The 19,993-nt window shown below is 33.6% G+C and overlaps 2 protein-coding genes across 3 annotated transcripts in view; one reads left to right on the top strand and one right to left on the bottom strand.

The window, feature by feature from the left end:
- The first annotated feature begins 972 nt into the window (after positions 1 to 972).
- The window catches only part of LOC128187735 (dynein axonemal heavy chain 5-like), a 60,102-nt gene continuing 41,081 nt past the window's right edge, over positions 973 to 19,993 (top strand). Inside the window, exon 1 of one of the 2 annotated variants that reach the window (XM_052858266.1) lies at positions 973 to 1,147. In XM_052858266.1, coding sequence (XP_052714226.1) covers positions 1,049 to 1,147 — 99 coding nt within the window. In that variant the 5' untranslated portion in view covers positions 973 to 1,048. Of the gene's footprint in view, positions 1,148 to 13,668; positions 14,251 to 19,993 lie in introns of those variants that run through there. The other variant, XM_052858267.1, reaches the window with a different exon arrangement.
- LOC128187736 (interaptin-like) lies at positions 3,137 to 9,365 on the bottom strand. The gene is made up of 3 exons (XM_052858272.1): positions 9,207 to 9,365; positions 8,591 to 8,666; positions 3,137 to 7,904 (listed from the first exon to the last, which is right to left on the bottom strand). Exon 3 carries the CDS (start codon positions 7,846 to 7,848, stop codon positions 4,645 to 4,647), a length of 3,204 nt encoding a protein of 1,067 aa, XP_052714232.1. The 5' UTR covers positions 7,849 to 7,904; positions 8,591 to 8,666; positions 9,207 to 9,365; the 3' UTR covers positions 3,137 to 4,644.

Raw genomic sequence — 19,993 nt, 5'->3', positions numbered from 1 at the left:
TTTCATTTATCACACAAATGAAATGGAATAAGGATCTCTATGTCACTTACTTTCTTAATGTTTACTAAGCTTTTAAGGACTTTCCCATCCTGAAAGTTGAACCTTATTTCTTGAAATAGGCCATTATGATACATTAGTTTAGGGCCAAATTTTCAGAAGCGCCTTCGTAATACACTCGACAGTAGCTTGGAAGAAAAGGGAGAGCTGCGTTTTTTTTTTAAACAAGCCCATTTTTTTGTTCAATTCAATGACTCAGGACAACTAAGAGTAAGATTTCATAAGTGGAGAGCATGAACAGGTTGTATTTGTTTTGTAGTGAAGTTTTCACTATAATAAGAAGTTGTCAAGAAACAGTGTCGATTTTTGTCTGAATAAACATTGAGCTAATTAATGTTTCCTACACTGTCGATGCTTGTAAAGTTCTTAAGAATGCGTGAATAAAGTGTTATTCTGTATTACACTGTATTATCTCAGTTTAATTTGGTAGATTCACCCACGGTTTTGATGGTTGTCTTGCGCCTCGGAAGTCCAGTCTATAATATTCCATTCCCGTCAATCATCCACATAAATATGTCTATAGTTTGAAAACATCACACATTTTAAAGTACATTCAGTGTGATTGTCATGTCTGATAAGAAGGTCTGTGCATGTGTTGATCAATGATATCTTTGTTGAAACTGTTTTAAATAACAAGTAATATAATTGACTATAACTTGTGCAAAATAACGTCTTATTTTAAATAATGCAGCTGACTTGATGGGCCTGTGTGACAAAAACTTAGAATATTATTGCTACACCCTTGTTTATTTGAAATAAATGACAGACCAAAATATTATCAGTGACAAGAGAAAAAGAAAATGCGCGCCTCTATGCAGTGCGAGCAGCTTCGCGTCATGTCCACATGGTTACTACGTAAACAAGATGGCGACCAGTGCATGCTTGGTGAGGCGAATCCGTGGGTAAACATGCGTGTAGCTTGGCATAAACCACTATCGCTTACTGTCTGCTAGTGTCAATTGATCAATGGACATTTAAACTCGTCGTAAGAATGTCGGAAAAGCCGAGATCCAGAAAAATATCCTCATCGGCGGATCCTAAGAAGGGACGCCTTGCCGTGGCACCGGTGGAAAATCTTAAAGAAAAACAGGTCAGTGAAGTGTTATAGAAATGTTTCAGCGACTGACCTTCTTGGATTTAACTAATTTCTGAAAGACATAGGGGTTGTTGTCTTGTATTGGCTTCGTTTTATTTCCTTTTGAATGAACCTTTATGAAAATCATTCGATCTGTAATTAAAGCATGACATTTCCGCGCCAGATTTAATAAGTAGATAAACAAATATTTGAAGACCATCTTCGTCTGTATGTCTGTCGTTAATTTTAAAGACCCTCAATGTGTATATAAATCATTTAAGTCGTTTCATGCTTTAAATTTTGCTTCATCAAAATTTGAGAAGAGTGTAGAAATAAAAAAGAAATGAATAAAGTTCATTTAGTTAACAAGTTCTTCACTCAGTCTGATATAATAATGGTAGATAATTGAGTTTTACATGCTTTTCTTAGACTATTTAGAGGGCTGCTTGATAGATTGTGTAAAACCATTTTCCTGCGTATTTGGAATCATGCAGCAATTTGGTTGCAAGAATCATACAAAAGTGAGATTTAATTGCAATATGTGTAAGTGCACAGCTACAGCTTAATCACTCAGTCGGCAATGCTTTGCAGTGCATTACTTAAAGTGCAAATAAATCTGTAATCAATACCGTTAACCATCAATTATCCTAGTAAGTCTATAACAAAAAGGACTGGCCAAAATTTAAATTTCAAATGATGAGAATTCTGTGAACTTAATATATAATCTTTACAAAGCTATTTAAATTAGTGCATAATGAAATTTGTGTGTAATTTAAAGCCCTATGTCAGAATTTTTAGGATACTTAAGAATTTGAAAATAAATATTGATTACATTCTCAAATAAAATGATAGTTTATAGGACAGGGGTGCTTACTTTAAACCTAGATACTCTGGATAAACTAGATGTCGTCACCTAAGTAAACATTTCATAGATCTAATCTTTATAGTTTCTTTAAACCAAAACCAGGATAACTTAAATATATTTTGTGCTATAATCAGTGCAAATATTTGAGTTCTTTCATGGAGTCCAGGGCTCGCAGTGGAACTAGATTAAGGCTTGGTTTGGTTTCCAAACAGTTTTCTATCGGCCATATCTCAGAGTATACAACATTTGTATAAACGTTCTCTTTAAAACTTTCAGAAAAATAGAGTCATTTACACAGTTCATTTATGCAGTGTCACAACTCATGCCAAACTTGTGATGTTATTGCTCTGTAAGATATAATCAGAATCTTAGACTTGTAGGTCACTTTCAATCCATATACTGTAGATTCCTTATTTTATGCGAGTATATTAACTTAATTCCACGATCCAGCCATATTCCATTAAATCGCAAGATTATAAAATCCCGAATGCCAAATTTGATCATGGTTTCATGTAGTTTACATCTGTCCAAAAAACAAAAGGGAGATTTTTTAATTTGTGAGTTGTGTTTCTTGTGATATATTACACGGATATTAATTTCTCACGTTTAATTAGGAATCTACAGTAATTTTTTTCCTTAATTTTGTGAGAAAAAGTCAAAAAAAGCTTTAAACAAAATTATGTAATTGAAATTGATATTTTAAATTGCTAATACTGTGATGTACCAAAGCAACAGTGCATATTGATTTAAAATCAGAAAAATTCCACATGGATATTTTTTTTGAAATTTGTTCCAAATCTGAGGCCTAAGCTGTGCTGACAGTGGTCTGTTTTAACTTGTGAATGCACTGATTGTTCAATTGTCTCTACCAAATTAATGCGTTTCAAATTTCTTCTTCAAAAAGAAATTCTTGATGTTTTTATACAATAAAGGTATTGTAAAAGTGAAATTTAATTCTTGAGTATTCAGAGACCTTTAGCACTGAGAATGTTACTGATTTTGTTGTTAATGACCACTGGTATCCAAGCTTGGAAATTTCATGGTGAAATACTTTGATCACTCACATTCAATTAGAATTGTGAATAATCCATTTGTTTTAAACTTCAAGTTAAAGGCAGTACCACAGAGTAAAACAAATGTTGTTTGAACAAATAGAAATTTATTGAGCAAGTTGTACAATACAAATTAAGAAACATTTCACAAGCCAAATCATGCCGGGAACTAGAAAGAGTGCAGGAGTCTTATCTTTTCACTGTTGCTGGCGGATCGATCTTTGTACACTAGAATGTCTTCCCAGGAATAACTGCCTGCAGTTTATTTGCTTAAAATCTTTACTCAACATAAAACTTCGTCAAGCACTTTCTATCTTCCATTGACAGGTCTAGAGGATTTTCAGTGTCAATAAAATTCTTTCACTGGTAAAAGCCATGTTGATAAATTCAAACTTCAGTCTGTTCACTCCATTTGTTACCTTTATACATTTTTTTTCTCTATTTAAAAGGACTTGTGTGTTGCACCATTGGAAAATTGTGTGTACAGAACACATTACACTTTGGTTTTGAATACACAAAGAATTAATATATGAATGTGGTAAAAAATTGAAAATGAACTAAATTGATTAAGAAATCAGCAGGAGGTATTCATAATATATTAAAAAACATTCATTTACAAGTATAAAATTAGGCAGACATCTTGCTGTATTATACTGTATTATAATAATGCTTATTATGAATATTTTTCAATAAGTGAAGACAAATTTAAATAGAGTAATGCGCAAAACATAATGAGTCCAGCAGTTTTCGAAATCTTAAGTACCGCTACAACTTTCATCAGTGAAACACATGAAGACATAATTTTGAACCAAATAAGAAAATTTCAAACACAAATCACATTACAAGTACATGTATATAAAATTGGGTATGTATACCTTTAACATATCAGTGCTCAGCAAATATAATGTGAAACAAAATTTTAGATTTAACTTAAGTATTTGAAATTTAACCTTTTGAATAAAATTTGACGAGGCACAATACAAAATTTAAATTAATCACTTCATACCCTGATTTTGTTGATTAAACCCTGTTTGAATTAACTCCTATTCAAAGGAAAGCTCAAAACAAAGACACCTCCATTGTTACAAAAACTCATTGTATTTTTTTCAAACTATGAAACAAGTAATAACATGCATAAATACTAAAACAAAAACAAGTACACATCCATTATGTGATCTGACTAACTAATTAAAAACAATTTGGTTACTATCACTATATTCATGTAAAATGAAGAAATCTGTATAAAAAAGCTATGATATTACAGTTTTACGGGCAGAATAAAATTTGTATCACAGAATCGAATAAAATAAATATCACAGATTAATTGAATATTGCTATTGATATTTTGATTTCATTCTAAAAAAGAATATTCACAAACACGTACAGAAAATAGAGCTATATTCATAATGCTATGGCTAAAGGTCGATGTACATGGAGTAGTTTGGGTTTAAATATTAATTAACATACATTCAATACACAATACTTAGATAATAAAGTTTGCTACATTAAGTCTGTAGTGAAAGATACACAAATAAGCACAGTTTTTCTTTGGATAAGGCACAGATGCATCAATGCTTTTTTTTCACTATTTGCTTTCACGTGCTTCTCTTGGTTTTGTCATCACTTTTCGGTGCAGCAGGTCCGAAACTTTTCCCTCGCGTCACGAGCCCCATCTTCGTCCCACTGCTGCTGATCAGAGGTAGTGGTTTAATTTTGCGTTCAGGATGTGGACTGGACGGTTCACCATAGCTTCTGTATTTGGAGATTAGCGATTGCAGACGATCACTGCCTCCCCTCTCATTCAGGCTCTGTGTTCTTCCTAGAGAGTCTGATTTACTCAGACTCTCCTTGCCTGCTGACTTTGGGGCAGTCTCATCCAAGCTTTGGGTTATGTGTTGGCCATTTCCTGATTTAAGAGTATGTATCACCTTGTCTTTATCCTCAATTTTGTCCTTTGATTGTCTGAGCTGGTTTTCTAATGTTGTGATAGTTTGTTCTTTCCTTTCGATTTCTCCTACCAGTTTATGCAGCTCTCCTCTCATAGAATTTAGCTCACTTCCAACATCATCTAGAGATTCTCTAATCTGTGTTGGCTTTTTGGTTCTCTCCTCTTCAAGTTCTTCCTTTAGCGAGCGCAACATATTTTCCTGTTTCATTTTGTCTTTCTGATTGCGAGTCAGTTCTGTGCGAAGATCTTCCAACTCAGCCTGTAGCTCGCTCATATCTGGCCCAGACACTGGCTGCTTTTCAGCCTCTTCCAGCTCCTTCCTTAGATGCACGATTTCATGCTGCAGATCCTCCACTACTTCATCCAGCCTCTTTTTACTGCTTTCCACAAGAAGTAGCTGTCCGTTAATAAGAGCTACCTGTTTCTCAAGACCTTCCTTTTCTCTCTCTAATATGTCTACTTTCTGATATTCTTCACCATCAGGACCATATTTGTTCATGTACTCTTCATGTTGATCTTGCAGTTTATTGTACTGTTGTCGTACTCGGTCGATATCATCTGCAAGGCGGTCTCTTTCCTCCTGGACTCGGAGAAGGTTGTATTTAGGAACCACAGTGCCGTCACCACCAACGGCCTCCTTAAGTTCGCGATTTGCTTCTTCTAAGGTCTGGCATTTATCGTTGATCGAGTCGTTAATGTCTCTAAGCTGCCTGTTGGCATCCTGCAGTTCATCAACTCTGGTCTGTAGTTCCTCTAGCTTAGGATTCTTGTAGATGAGTTCAGTGTTTGCTAACAACTCTTCTTTCTGCTGTACTAAATTGTCTCTGATATTTTCTAGTTCTAACACTCTGTTTCTTAAGTGTTCGTTTTCATTTCTTAGCTGATCAACGCGTGCTGTAAGTTGTTCGATGTCATGTAATTTTGCTAGCTGTGATTCGGAGCTCTTTGTCAGAACCTCTTTCTGTGTCTCTAGAAGTTTGATCATTTGCTCATTCTCGGCCTTTTCTTGGATCATTTTTCGATTCTCTTCCTTCAGCTTGTTGACATCTTCTTGTTGATCTGTCAAGGCTTCATTATCTTCTTTTAGCAAACGAGTTTCAGCCTGAAGTTTTGCTGTTAGGTCTTCAAGTTCGAGGCATTTCTCAGAGAGGGATTGAATCTCAGCTTCTTTGCGACTAACTGAAGCTGTAAGCCTTTCACATGTGTCTTTCCATGTGTCCAGTTCTTCTTGACTAGTGGTAGCTGCATATCGCATGTTGTCGTTGGCTTTGTTTAGTTTGGCAGATAATTCTTCAACCTTGCTCTCCAGTAAGAAGTTGTCATCTTTCTGAGTGCGAAGGTCATCTTTTAATTTGGTAATCAATTCATCCACTTCTTCTTTTTCTTTTTTAAGCTCTTTTGTCTTACTCATGAGCTGCTTGTTCAGTCTATCAATTTCTCCCCTTAATCGGTTCTGCTCCTGATTTCTCATGTCTCCTTGTTGTTGATGTGCTCGTTTTTCATTTTCTAGTGCATCTATTTGTTCTAAGGCTTTTTCATAATAATTTCTCACTGAGTTTAGTTCAGCAGAGAGACCATCACTTGCCCTTCTTAAATCTGATGCCTCCTCTTGTAGAATGAGTTTGTCTTCTTCTATCTTCTTCATTGACTTCTTCATTCTCTCAAGGTCAGATTCCAACTCGTTTATCTGATCTTCTTGTGCATTTTTCTTTTGAGCAAGCTCTTCTTTATTGATGAGAAGCTGCTGGTATTTATTGTTGAGGTCCATTTTCTCTTGAAACAGCCTGTCTCTCTCTCCGGAAACTGTGTTCGCTTTGGTCTTCATTTCTGCCGCCTTTTCTTGAGAGCCTTCAACTTGTCGTACAAGTCTCTGTCTTTCCTCAGATAATGCTTTCCAGGAACTTGCAAGTTTTTCATTCTCTTCCTTCATGGATTGAGTTAGCTTTCTTAATTCCATTAACTGCCCTGTTAACTCGGATGTTTTCTTAGACAAATCTGCGTTTTCATCCCTGAGAGTAGCGTTTTCAGATCGTAGGTCTCTGTTTTCCTCCTCCATAGGCTCAAACTTGGATCTTGCGAGTTCAATTGCTTCCCTTGCAATAGCCATTTCTTTATTCATGTGTTCATGGTCAAGTTTCAGTTTATTGTTCTCTGTTTCTAACATGTTTAAAGCTTGAGAAGACTGGTCTAGCAGAATGACACGTTTTTGATTCTCTTTTTCTGCAACTTGATGTTGGGCTTGTAAAGAACGTAAAGCAAAGTCAAGTTTATCTATTCTGTCTTGCATTTCTTGTCTCAGTTTGATGTTTTCCATTTTCAGCATATCCTTCTCCTGTTCTGTCAGTTGCAGGGAATCAATGGTTTTTCTGTACTCCCTCTCTTTATGTTTCAAATCCTCTAATAGAAATGCATTTCCCTTGGCTGCACTCTCAATCTTCGATAATCTCTCACTCTGAAGCTCCAGCGTGCTTTGAGCTTCTCGCAGTTTATGCACAAGAACATGACGCCTATTTTCACTGTCCTCCAAATTGCCTTTAAGATTCCTTAGCGATCGATCCACCCTGAATGGAGTGTATGTGTATGGGGTCACCTCCTGTGTGACCAGAGGTCCACTAAGTCTGGATAGAGACGTGGATCTCACTATAGCTCCTGGAGAAACCATGGGTGATCTGGGAGAAAGTGAATAATCCTCGGATTGTGGGAGTCGACTGAGGCTGAAGCTTGAGTTAAAACCACTGTCCTCATCGGGGAAAACACCTGAGGAGATAGCCAGAGAATCTGTCATCCCAAAGCGGTTTTGAGAGCTCCTTGGGCTGTAATAACTGCCCCCGATGTTAGAATAGGGCTCCATGTTGTTCCCCTCCCACAGTTCACTGGCCAATTGCTTGCCGCTAGCTGATATTTTCACTAAAATGGAGGCATGTTGTATGTCAGACACTTATCGAAGCTATTGAAAACAGAATTGTGTGCTACTGGCTGTAATCTATGAGCACAAATACCTCGTTCATTGATTTTGGTTTTGGTGGTAAATATGCTCGGACTTGTTTGGCAAACGAGACATTTAAATGCCATATCTGACAACATTTTATTTCTTGGTGATAAAGAAAATGACTCCATTCTCTGTTCTCATTTTTTAAAACTTAATGACAGTTTTTAAAATTTCTAAGGGTTTAATTCTTCTTTCAGTGTCTTGTGAAAAAGTATTTTAATTGACAACGAGATTATCAGTCCCCCCTGGGTCGGTTGAAAGTCTCAATAGGTGGTAGTTTAACAGTGTCCCAGTGAGCTAATGTCTCGTTTTCTGATTAATATCCGCATATTCAGTGATTAAATTATTAAAAGTTTTCTTTTAGAAATAGTTTTCCCGATGAAACAATCATTTTTCAGTTGAATAGTACTTATTGATCCACAGTTAATCTGCTGATCCCCCGAGATTATAAAGTTAGTAAGTGACTGTTATGTAACACACCAACTGTTTGTAGTTACTGCTCTATTGATTTTATTGGATAGACTTTACTTACACAGAGCTTTTAAATTGACATTTACTGTCACACCAAGGTATCTAAGTTGGTCAAGTTCTGTTTAAATCTCACCTGTGCGCAGTGAGGTAGAGTGCCTTCATTTAGAGTAGTCTCTCTTTGGTTGTTGGCTAGCCCAGGGTTTGCTTTCCTGAAATTGTGGTACAATATAATGTACTAATCTATCAGTTATTTACATAATAATTTTTTGCAGGTTTTCACTTTATCTTGACATTTTGGGGCAATTTAAATCCAATAATACAATAAATCACATGCCTAGTTATTTTTTATAATTTTCATATAAGAATTTGTGTAAAAGAAACTATTTTGAGAAGAAAATTAGCTCTTTGTCCATTAGTAAAATGAGTTTGAAGTGCAGCAATTATTGCTGATATATGGAGTCATATTTTAAAGAATACAGAAGTTGTGCCTATTCTTATGTCCCAGGTGGAGAATATATGAGATCAAAGTCGGAATATCTGGAAAAAAGCTTTTCATAATTTTGATAAAGGTGCATGAACCTTAGTTTTTTATAACCCATGTCATCAGTTTGCTTTTTACTTAATATAAAACAAAATTACAGTTGAAACCTCGTTTAATACTGCTTAAAAAATATTTTATTTCCTGAGAAGTTTTCATGATTAACAATCTGCTGTTGATGCCTTAGGTAATGTAAAACTCTTGCACTTACCATGTAGCCAGGTCTTCTCTTGGATGGTCAATAGAGGATTCCACCCTGTCTGCAAGTTCATTCAGTACCAGAAATTGTAACAGTGTGTTATCTTTTTCATTTGGGCTGATTAATTATTGAACATCTCCACTATAAAAGACTGAACATTTCTGGGCTCCATTATCCGAGTTCTTGCTGCTTCGGTTTGCTGTGTGTAAAAGTCAAATCAAAATTCTTAATTGTCCTGTCAGCAGGAATGCTGATTGATTTGGTTTTAAAAATGGAAGGTGAAATCAATTTTAAAATTAATGCATATCTCTTGAAGGTTAACAGTGCAGTTTTTATGCCCAGCACACTGTTTAATAAATACAGCGGTATATGCAACAATTAAAGACCAGTTTATGAAACTGTTTTTTATTAACAACAAAGAGAGACTTTGCATATATATAAAGCGTAATGTATAAAACTTACCAATCTGCTGTAATTAAAATTGCAAGTCTAATGTTTTTAACCCATCTGTCTGTCAGTCAGTCCTGTTTTTTAGTGAGCCCAAATCATCTTCAGCCACTGCATGGAAGTTTGTAAAACTTTGTAGGTATTTATAGGACACAATGTGTAGATATGCATATTATCAAGAAATATTCTGTAGATTCCTTTATTAGCTCACCTGAGCTGAAAGATATAGTGCGTTTTTCAGATCAATCTTTATCTGGTGTCTGTCTGTTTGTATGTTCGTATACTTTTTACATTTTCAAAATCTTCTCAAGAACCGCTAGGCCAATTTTAAACAAAATTTACACAAAGCAATATTATGAAAGAAAATTTAATAAAGTAAAGGACAATGCCCTCTTTCAAGGGGAGAAAATGTAGAATTATTTAAAATATTTTTGGTATTTTTTCAAACATTTTCTTCTCCCAAATCATTTTGCCAGAAAAACTGAAACCTGTGTGAAAGCATCCTCAGGAAGTGTAAATTCATATTTTGTTTAAATCAGGGTTTAGTGGGGCCACAAAGGGGGGGGGGTTAACTTTTACATAGGAATAAATTGATAGAAATCTTTAAAAATATTCTTCTCACAATATGGACAGAAAAGCTTAAACGTGTGGAAGCATCCCTAGATAGTTAATACTTAAGCTTGTTCAAATCATGATCCTCAAGGGGAGGGAGGTGGAGGGGGTAAGTTTTTACATAGAAAAATATAGAGAAAATCATGGAAAATATTCATTGTAAAAACTGAAACAACAAAAGAGGTTTCAAGTGTTTAACATTTTGTGTTGTGAATTTTGTGTTTTGTAGGCACTTTGGACAAAAAGTGTAGATATGGATATTACCAGGAGATATTCAGATTCCTTCATATTTTTGGAATTTGGGCCCTTTTGAACTCAGAATTTTGACTATATATTGAATATTAATAGTAATGAACTGTTTGTACATGCAATTCCTCTTAAACCACTGCACAGAATTTCGTAAAACTGTTCAGGTATTCATAGCACACAAATTCAATGGTTTTGCATCAAATCCCGAGAACAGAATTACAGGTAGAAAACAAAATGAAAACATTTCAACTCACAGGAAGTACTTATTGGATCATGCAATTTTCAAGCTAGTAAATTTTGATTTTAATATCAATTAAATTGAGTTTTTGAAAGAATAAAATAAATTAGCATACTTGCCAACCTCCAACATGTGAAAATCTGGTCATGACCAGATATGGAAAGTAAAAAATCTGGTCGTAGCGCGTAACGACATTCACTACATATTTACCATGCATTTCATAGGTATATACAATAGAAATATTTGTTAAAACTTATGTGTAATACTTTATTGCAAAGAAGCATTTTAACTAACAGTTGCTGATCTTGAATTTTGTAAAGTGATCTGACACAGAAAATAGTAGGTTGTGTTCAGCTAAAAAAAATGCAAAAAGAGTTTTTGCCACATTAACCTTGCTTTTAAACTCTGTAAACGATAGCATGAAAGTTGTGAGTGACTTTTGTGTATTAAAGAGCATTTTATATATGACTTCGTGTTTTTGAATGTTTAGTCAGATCATTTTGGGCACAAAGTTCAATATTCAAATGTGCATTACATAGAACATAAGAAACCTCGTTTTGTACTCGATTACTTTGTTTTAACCATGGGAATTCATTTTCCCAGATATGTTGATAGGTACAAAATATCGTTTTCCTTTTGTTGGTTTTGATTCCACTGGCCCCAATGAAGACCTTTTCTTATTGGAGGCCATCACACTTAATGATTTAAACCTTTGGTTTGTCAAAACAACTCACGATAATAATTAACACTTACTGTGTCTGTTATAGCCATCGGCATTGTTTACTTAACTAGAAGTCAAATGCGCAACGTAATTTACGAACCAAATCCAGAAATCTGGAGATTTTCGGGTTGTGTGACAAAAATCTGGTGAAAAGCATGACCCGCCGGGTCATAAAATATAATCGGGTGAAGGGTAAAAAAATCGGGTGTTACCCGACTAAATCGGGTAAGTTGGCAAGTATGAATAAGTTTTAAAAAATAAATCGTCAGTTAATGTGGAAATAGGTTCATCTAGAAATAAAAACTGTAAACTAACTAATTTTTATTCACAGTGACTTTATTCCGCGGTTGACTTCCGATCAACTGACCAAGCTTTATCTATCTATTATACTGAATGTCTTATTTTTAAAGAAAATTTTACTGCTTTTATACAGAAATAAAGTGAATTTTACGGCGAACCATATGAGCATAATTTACGCACATGTAACAATCCGTTGTGTTACCCGTTGCAAAGTGTGTTGCTAACGCTGAGGGTAATAGAACGGATTACCAACTGTGTCTAAACCAATCAGATTTCAGTATTTAACATTAAAGTATAAGAAAATCAAATACATTTTCATTGATGATAACAATAGACACAATTCATATATCTGGATGCTTCACCTATCAAGATGATTGGACTTGGGAACAAAAGCGTCCGGATAACTTAAGCTCCTATGTATATAAGTATGTTCATTTACAAAATGTTAAAAGGCTTCAAATTGTGGCTGTGCTATTACATATGTTTAGCGAAGGTGCACAACACTTGTATACTTAAATTGGGTGTGTATACTTTAGTCTCAGTGATTCCTTGATACTGAATGGAGGAAATATCAATAGAAGGTATAGGTACCTGATGTCTCAGGTGTGAAATGAAAGGCAGTGTTTCTTCTTCCCATAAATTTGAGTGTAGCAGCTATTGTAGGTATCGAGATCAGCAAATATTGGATTAAAGCCTGGATCTTTTTTTTTGTGATAATGAATTGTAACTTTTGTTACCAATATGAAATGACTGTTATTGAATTTGTGGCATTTAAAATCAACCCACATCATGTTTTTTGCATAGCAAAAAGTTGTAAAAATTGGTATTCGAAGGATAACATTTCGCTGCCCAGCGACCTGGAAATAAAATTAGTGACTTGTTAAATGTAACATTTTGGGATTTTTGATAGATAGTTTATGAAACAATGAATATGGCCCTAGTCAATAATAATGTTTAAAAACATGTTTGCACAAAAGTTCCAAAAAAAAAATGTCATTTCAATAAGAATGAATCATAAATGACATTGTGTTATGACTAGGCCTTCATCAGATTCAAAAACCTGAGAACTGAAACATATGAAAACAAATAACTTGTCTTTGATAGATATTTAAATGGTGCATCCATTACTGCATATTGTTGGAGTATGTACTGTAAACAGATTGTTTATTTACGTAATATAGCTAGAGCGATGATTAAAGATCAAGGACCAGTAATTGAATGTTGTCATTGTGTTTTGTGCAGTTTTTGTTCTTTGTACTTTATCGAGTCAAAGGTTTGCATGTTTGCATTGAATATACACACAGCAGACATAACAATCCGATTAAAACTTAAAAGGCTTGGGAGTCATTTAGGCGTTTAATAACATTACCTTAATTTCTAAACTTTGTGTAAACATTTAAACAAAGTTGATCTCTACAACTTATAACCCTTTTGTTGTTAAAGATTAATATTAAAGTCTTTATTTAAATGAAAGAAAACTTTCATTGAATTCAAGTACTTGAATGTGTAAAATTCTATTCCAAATGCAAATTACAGACATCGTCTCATTAGTCTGCAAGGTCCAATTTTGTGCAGCGTATGATCACTTCCATTGTACGAAGTTTCAAAGAAAACCACTTAGAGGTGATATTGTCCCATGTATCGGAGAGGAATTAAGTTGATAGTGAACGGGGCTATTGGACATAACGGAGGATAAGATTAATTTCAAATATTACTGCATGAATAGTTTTATGGCGTGTTCATGTAAAACTAAACATTGATGACTTTGGAGGAGACAATAGATTTCTGGTGGTGTAATGGCACTACAAGATAAAGACTGTAAATTCATGGAGTTATGAGACCCAGTGGAAGCCCATTACTTTCTTAAAGAGAACCCTGTTCAGCTGAGCACTTTTGCCTAGCTGCTATTGCTGTAACCAGTGGTATTTGAGTAGGGAAAAGGTCGGGATTCAATGGTTGGAGACATTTAATAGAATTCAATCAAGTATACAGGTTTTAAGGGTTTAAGCCGCAAAGATGTGATTTTATACATTCTGAACTGAGGGAGTGATGGAGTTTTTCAGCTCTATATAATAGCAGGCTTATTCCCATTTTGCTGAGTGACAAGTTCATTAAAAGACCAACTCTGGCACTCTGAATCCTGACAAAGAATAGGCGGTAATTAGACTGCATTCATTGGCTGAAGACTGGATTTGATTTCAAAATTGTTTACATATTGGGGATAGTATTTTTGATTGATGTGACTTTTGGCCCATTATGTTTTGACATAAATCCAGTCAATTATAAGAGTTTGAGGACAGTGTTTGTGAATATGATGTTGTTGTACCCAGGACATGTTATGTAGTGCTTGATGGAATTTAGGCCAAATGTTGAATTTCCATTGATATTTTGACGAAATGGAAGACAAAACTAAAGGACGTAGATTTAGTGTAGCCGGCGGTCAAGGCGGCCGGAGAGGGAGTATTCTGATTCCTGACAAAGTGTACAGGGTAAGTACATGTATAAAGTCTTAATTAGACTATATATTCAATTCCGATTCTGCAATGTCCTTAATGCAATTACTGATACATACCAATTATGTCTAGTCTAAAGTTCTTGCATTACTTAGATCCCTTGCAATTGAGCCTAATGGTTCATACCTGATTATTCCTTACAGTTAACGTGATCTATTCCTCCCTTGCAAGTCCAAGGTTCTCATCCCTTGTTCGTATTCCTGAAAATCTAGTAAACCTATAGTACATCATCATCATCATGAGTTTACCAAACTATATATCTACCAAATCTGTTTGGTGACTGCTTTGGAGTTGGTGACAATTGTACATGTTGAGTATTCTTATCCCTGGCAAGGAATAAAATCTCATAGAACACTGACTTAACTTCAAGCTTATCTTGAATAACAATATCATATTTCAAGTTCTGGTTACAAGTTGAATCCCTTTCTGAGCTTGTTTCTTGCTGATGAAATTATATAAGTTCTGGTCCCTGATGCCATTATTGCATCCGTGGACTGATCCCAAGCAATCAGATCAGTTGAGATAAAATCAAGCATAAGGGATTGGTTAATTAATCACAGCAAAAACCTAAATATTGGATGCACTGAACATGACTGACTTAGTTAAATCTCTGAATAACATGACCATATATGTGTAAGGTTATCAAACTAACGTAGTTCTTTGTATGGTACAAAATATAACATATGGCCTCAAGGGAATACAATTGTACCTTATTTGAACAGTATTCCCTTTAGCTTACAATGTCAGGGGCAAAGTCACTTTCATTTTAACCAATAATCTAATTCTCTATTATCTTTATCTTGTTCAGCTTAATTTTGTTCAGCTGGTTTTTGTAGTATGTTTAACAGAATTCATAAATCATCAGTCCCATAATTTTTTGTGATTTTGTTTTTGATTTCTCACCCAGTATTTATTATGCCAGGTCCGTTTGATTCAATCATTTCATTTTGTGAAATTGTTAATTATGTTGCAATTGTTTGTAGATTCTATATATGGATTAATTTCTCTCATTGGTACATATGAATTTACATCCTCAACCAATTATACTGTATTTATGCATTATACAGGATTGGAAATCCACAAAATTACATACATTCCTACATAAATCTGTAAAAATCTTAAAGTCCACAAACATCCACATCATTTAATTTTAATGATTCCACTGTGAAGCGTAAAAGGATCAATTTTAAATAGATGCTTCCTCTCTTATTAGGATATACTTATAGAATAGTTTAGGTATGATGGTTTGAAACTAATGGCAACACTTGTATAATTGAAAGAATCTAAATCACTATTTAATGCATGATGATAAAAAGTCCTAATCCCAAAACCAAGACATTAAATTGGCATTTAATGAGTTCATCTACAAAGTAACATTACTCAGTTACCTTTCCTATTTCTATTGGTTTTTTACAATTTAAGCTTGGATAGTTATAACGTTTTACAGATTTTCATGTTCGTGCTTGCAATTTTTCTTGAAATTTATAAAGAGAACAAAATTTTTAGCGTCTTTCCTATATTAATGACCAATTAAGCATTTGGTAATTGACAATACATGTGTATCAGTAATGTCCCTTAGTTCCCAGTACTGCAAAGTAAACCTGATTTAGGAGAACTGAGAATTAATGACCTAGGGTACTTCTTATCAATAACTACATGAAACTGGACAGTAAAATTTAAGAAAAATGAATTGATTTTGTTTATGTCATATGAGGTAAAAGAAATGTTCATGCTTTTATTAAACTCTGCAAATTCTTTCTATAATACTGGACTTTGACCCGTGCTTGCACGGGTTGACATTGCATATCGGACATTTACAAAATAGATATATCGACACACCGTATTATGACATTTACATAACAAAGTTATAAGCCCACAATAATGCTATCAATTTCACTACATTTTCCTTATTTTGAATAATCTAACCGTGTCTCGAGAAAGGCCCTCACCACAGTTAGAATGCCTTCCATATACCCGTAATGTAGCAGAAAATTGCAGAATCGCTTCGGAACGATTTTGGAGAAAATTAATGAAGTTGCCTTGAAAAAAACCCCCAGTCAAATTCATCATAATAAACCTTTTTGAGACTGTAAATACCTTTCATTTAAAAATTTTAATCATATAGTGGAAGAATTCAACACTTTTTCACCAACATACATGTATTTTCTTTCCTACAGAGACAATACACGGAACGCATTCTATCGTAAAACTGGGTCTGTAGGACATATTATTCATTTTTCATTTTTACGATAAAACATATTCTATCTTCACTCTCCTAAAAAATATAATGTGAATTTTTTTGCATGTAATTAAATATTTTTTGTTATCACGAAGACAAAAGTAAGTACATGTACTTAGTTGAAATGTATATTTGTTATTTTATACTTTCTCTCATAAGAAATCATTAATAGATATGAACAGAATATAAAGCACATTTCCAATGAAAATTTACCCATATTTGTATTATCTTTCCCATTAGCGTGAATGTATTGCGCAAGCGCAAGATTGTAAAAATAAAAAAAATCCAGATGATTTCTGGGATTTTTTTTTAGGAATTTTCGTTGATTATAAATTCTTTGATTATAAATTAGTGAAGCTTATCTGAGAAAAAATAAAAACAAATTGGTAATCTTCTTTATTATAATATATAAAACAAATGACACTATTCTTCCTATTTATCAGTATAGACCAAAATTTTAGTCGAGTATATAGTAGTATAGATAGTGGTTTACTTCCAAAAGTAGTGTAATGTGTGATGTGAATTAGACTTGGCAAAATCAATTGGCTGAAAATGTGAAGATTATTTTATTGTTGCTGAATTGCAGATATTAATTCAGTTTAATCATAATCAGTCTTCTTTGCATTTTTGTGAACAATCAAATTACATGCACTGAAAACTTCTAGGCTGAAAGAGCTAGACAGATGGCTTAATTTTCATGGGATTGATTTGTATACAACCTCACATTAATGAAAAATTATTGCATAGAAGACATCCATAAGAAATTGATTCAGGCTCATATATTTAATTAAATTAACGTTCCACAAAAACTTTCAATGAAATGAAAAATATAAAATATATTGGTCTCATAAATTTTCATAGAGCTATTACTATTTTTTCCTTTTATGAACTGAATAGCTATGGTTACTACCATTAGATATAATGGTACACAATAAAAGTTGTAATGGTGTGATAGAAAATGGGTTATCATTTGCAATCTTTTCCATTAAGTAAAGGTTAAAATACAGGAAGACTTTTAAAACTTTTTTCATTTAAAAGTCAAATATTGTGCTTTAACGCACTATAAAATTGGGCTACTTGTTTTTTGGTAGCTAGCGCTAGGATATACCCTGATAGAGGATAATTTTTTTTCATTTAGAACCTTTATTCCCTTTGCCAAAATGTTAAACTGTTGAAAATTTAGCAAAAAGTAAACTAGAATAAACTTTGTGATAATTTACTTGTCCATAACATCATCAGATCAACAAACTTGCCTATGTCCAGTGACCCAGAGCATTCGAAAAATCGTCGCAACATCATTTTAACATGCCCCATGGCTCCTATATTAACATGAATTATTCGTAATTTGTAATCTTTGGTTATAATTTTTGGAAGCCAGCATTTACATATTCTCTCCATTCTTGATTTTTGTGAATGAAACTTGTGTTACTGGAACTCAAAAGTAAAAAACTGTGGAACATCTCTTACAGTCATTTTGTACATATTTAATTAACAACTGTTAATATTAGTTTTATATATATATATATATATATATATATATATATATATATATTATATATATAGTATTTGTTAAAGCAGTTGCTAGAAAAGGTCTTCTTCTGAGATTCTCACCAATTTGATATATACAAATATCAAATATCATTATGCCATTGTAGTAATTCAATTTTCCATGGCTTCGCTTTCTGTATACTATTTTCGTATTTCAATTCAAGCACAAGTAAAATTTACACAAAAATTAGTCACCATGAAAAGCAAGATGAGCATAATGTACCAGTACTTTGATTTTTTAACTATGAAGAGGGCTCGATGGTCGTGACCATTTTTAGACCATTTTAATCTCCTTTAAAGAAGAAGAGGTCTGTATAAAGAGATAGGAAAATGATCAAATTTTAAAGCAAAACTATTTGGAATTTTTCCCTTCTAAATGATTGCTTAATGCTATACAAATCATATCTAAATTTAAAAGAAGATTTGCTGGTTAATTTGTTTTATAAACCACATAACCTCCTTTGCTGTAGGTCTGACAATACTGTTAGTTTTCCAACCTCCGAGTTTATGTCTGTGCATGGTGCCCCAAGCACCGATTTCTTTTTATTCTGTTGTAAACAAATTAAATTTTTACATTTTACTTTGGTCAATCATTTGTTATGCTTTGTTCAAAATTTATGCCAATTTTTACTAAAAAAAATCTGTTGCCAGGAAATGAAAATGTATGGGTTGTCTCAATAATTTCCGAACAATCCTCGTACATGTTTAGAATGTGTTGAGTGGGTGGCTGGTATTTGTGATGAGATAAGAGGGTTAAGTATTATTAAAGACACCTATCTATTTGGTAATAGATAAGCTTTAAAGTAGACCATGATGCATTAAGGCTTAAGTTTCTATACGTGTGCCTCTTACTGTATCAGAGTTACTCCCCTTTGAATGTGAGGAAACGGAAAGTGTTTTGTTTGGTTGTTGCTAAGCGAACAAACGCTTATCTCTGTGAAGTTTACTAAACTTTAAAGTGTAAATAGATACTTATGCCTTGGATATCAAAATGAAATTTTTATGAGTTAACCAACCGAAAACACACATTTAGACAAAAGATTCCTTGTTCAGTCTATATGAAAAGCTAGGTTTACAGGAATTGGGATATGACATTAGATAGAAATGAGTTTGAATAATTGAAAATGCACAATGTATGCAGCAAAAATACATCTCTAAATTGCATTCAGATAAAACCTTTAATGACTAATGGGTTACCCAGCAACAATACATACTTTTTGATAAATATTGATGAGTGCACTTAGACTTGTATTGCTGATTTCAAAGACAGAAAATTGGCCTAAATGAAATATATGTATGTTTTATCAAAATTTTCAAGGAGAATTAGAATATTGTGGAATATTGACTTGTGTATTGTCTGTATATGTGATACATTGATGAAGTTCAGGTGTTGAACAGGATTGAGATCAATGGGCTCTATTAAAGAGATTGTTATTGGGGGAATAAGAGTTGTATTGGAAATTTCCCGCTCTAGTTTATTATGAATTGATTATCAAATTAATTGTTCAATATAAAGATCCAAGGGGGTTGTCAATTTATTCCTCCCTGAGAATCAGTACTGGCATCTTCATCATATACCACCAGTATACCACCATCACACAACATTGTATGGAAGCAAGAAAAAGGCTTTGAATTGTTAAATCAAATTTTAAAGCTTTGACTAGCTTATTCAGTAAGAGGCAGTTGAAACTTAAAACTTGAATCCAGGGGAACAGTAAGGGACCACATAGGGAGTCCATGGATAATATGAATCAGAAATCAAGCTTTTCCACATGTTACAAATGCATAAGAATTTGCAGAGTTTTGAGTAATGTGAAAGGGTGGAAACATATATTTATTAAATATTCTTCTGTCGAAAACGATGACTTTTTGTTTGTTTGTAAAACTGAATAGGAAGAGACCACGGTTAGTTGCATATATAAATTCATATCA

Source organism: Crassostrea angulata, chromosome 6, assembly GCF_025612915.1.
Source record: "Crassostrea angulata isolate pt1a10 chromosome 6, ASM2561291v2, whole genome shotgun sequence".
Lineage (NCBI taxonomy): Eukaryota > Metazoa > Mollusca > Bivalvia > Ostreida > Ostreidae > Magallana > Magallana angulata.
Note: the sequence above shows the minus strand (reverse complement) of the source record. Positions and strands in the feature narration are given on the sequence as shown.

Bases quoted from the DNA above. Each gene is read 5' to 3' on its own strand.
- LOC128187736 (XM_052858272.1), bottom strand. From the start codon at position 7,848: ATGGAGCCCTATTCTAACATCGGGGGCAGTTATTACAGCCCAAGGAGC.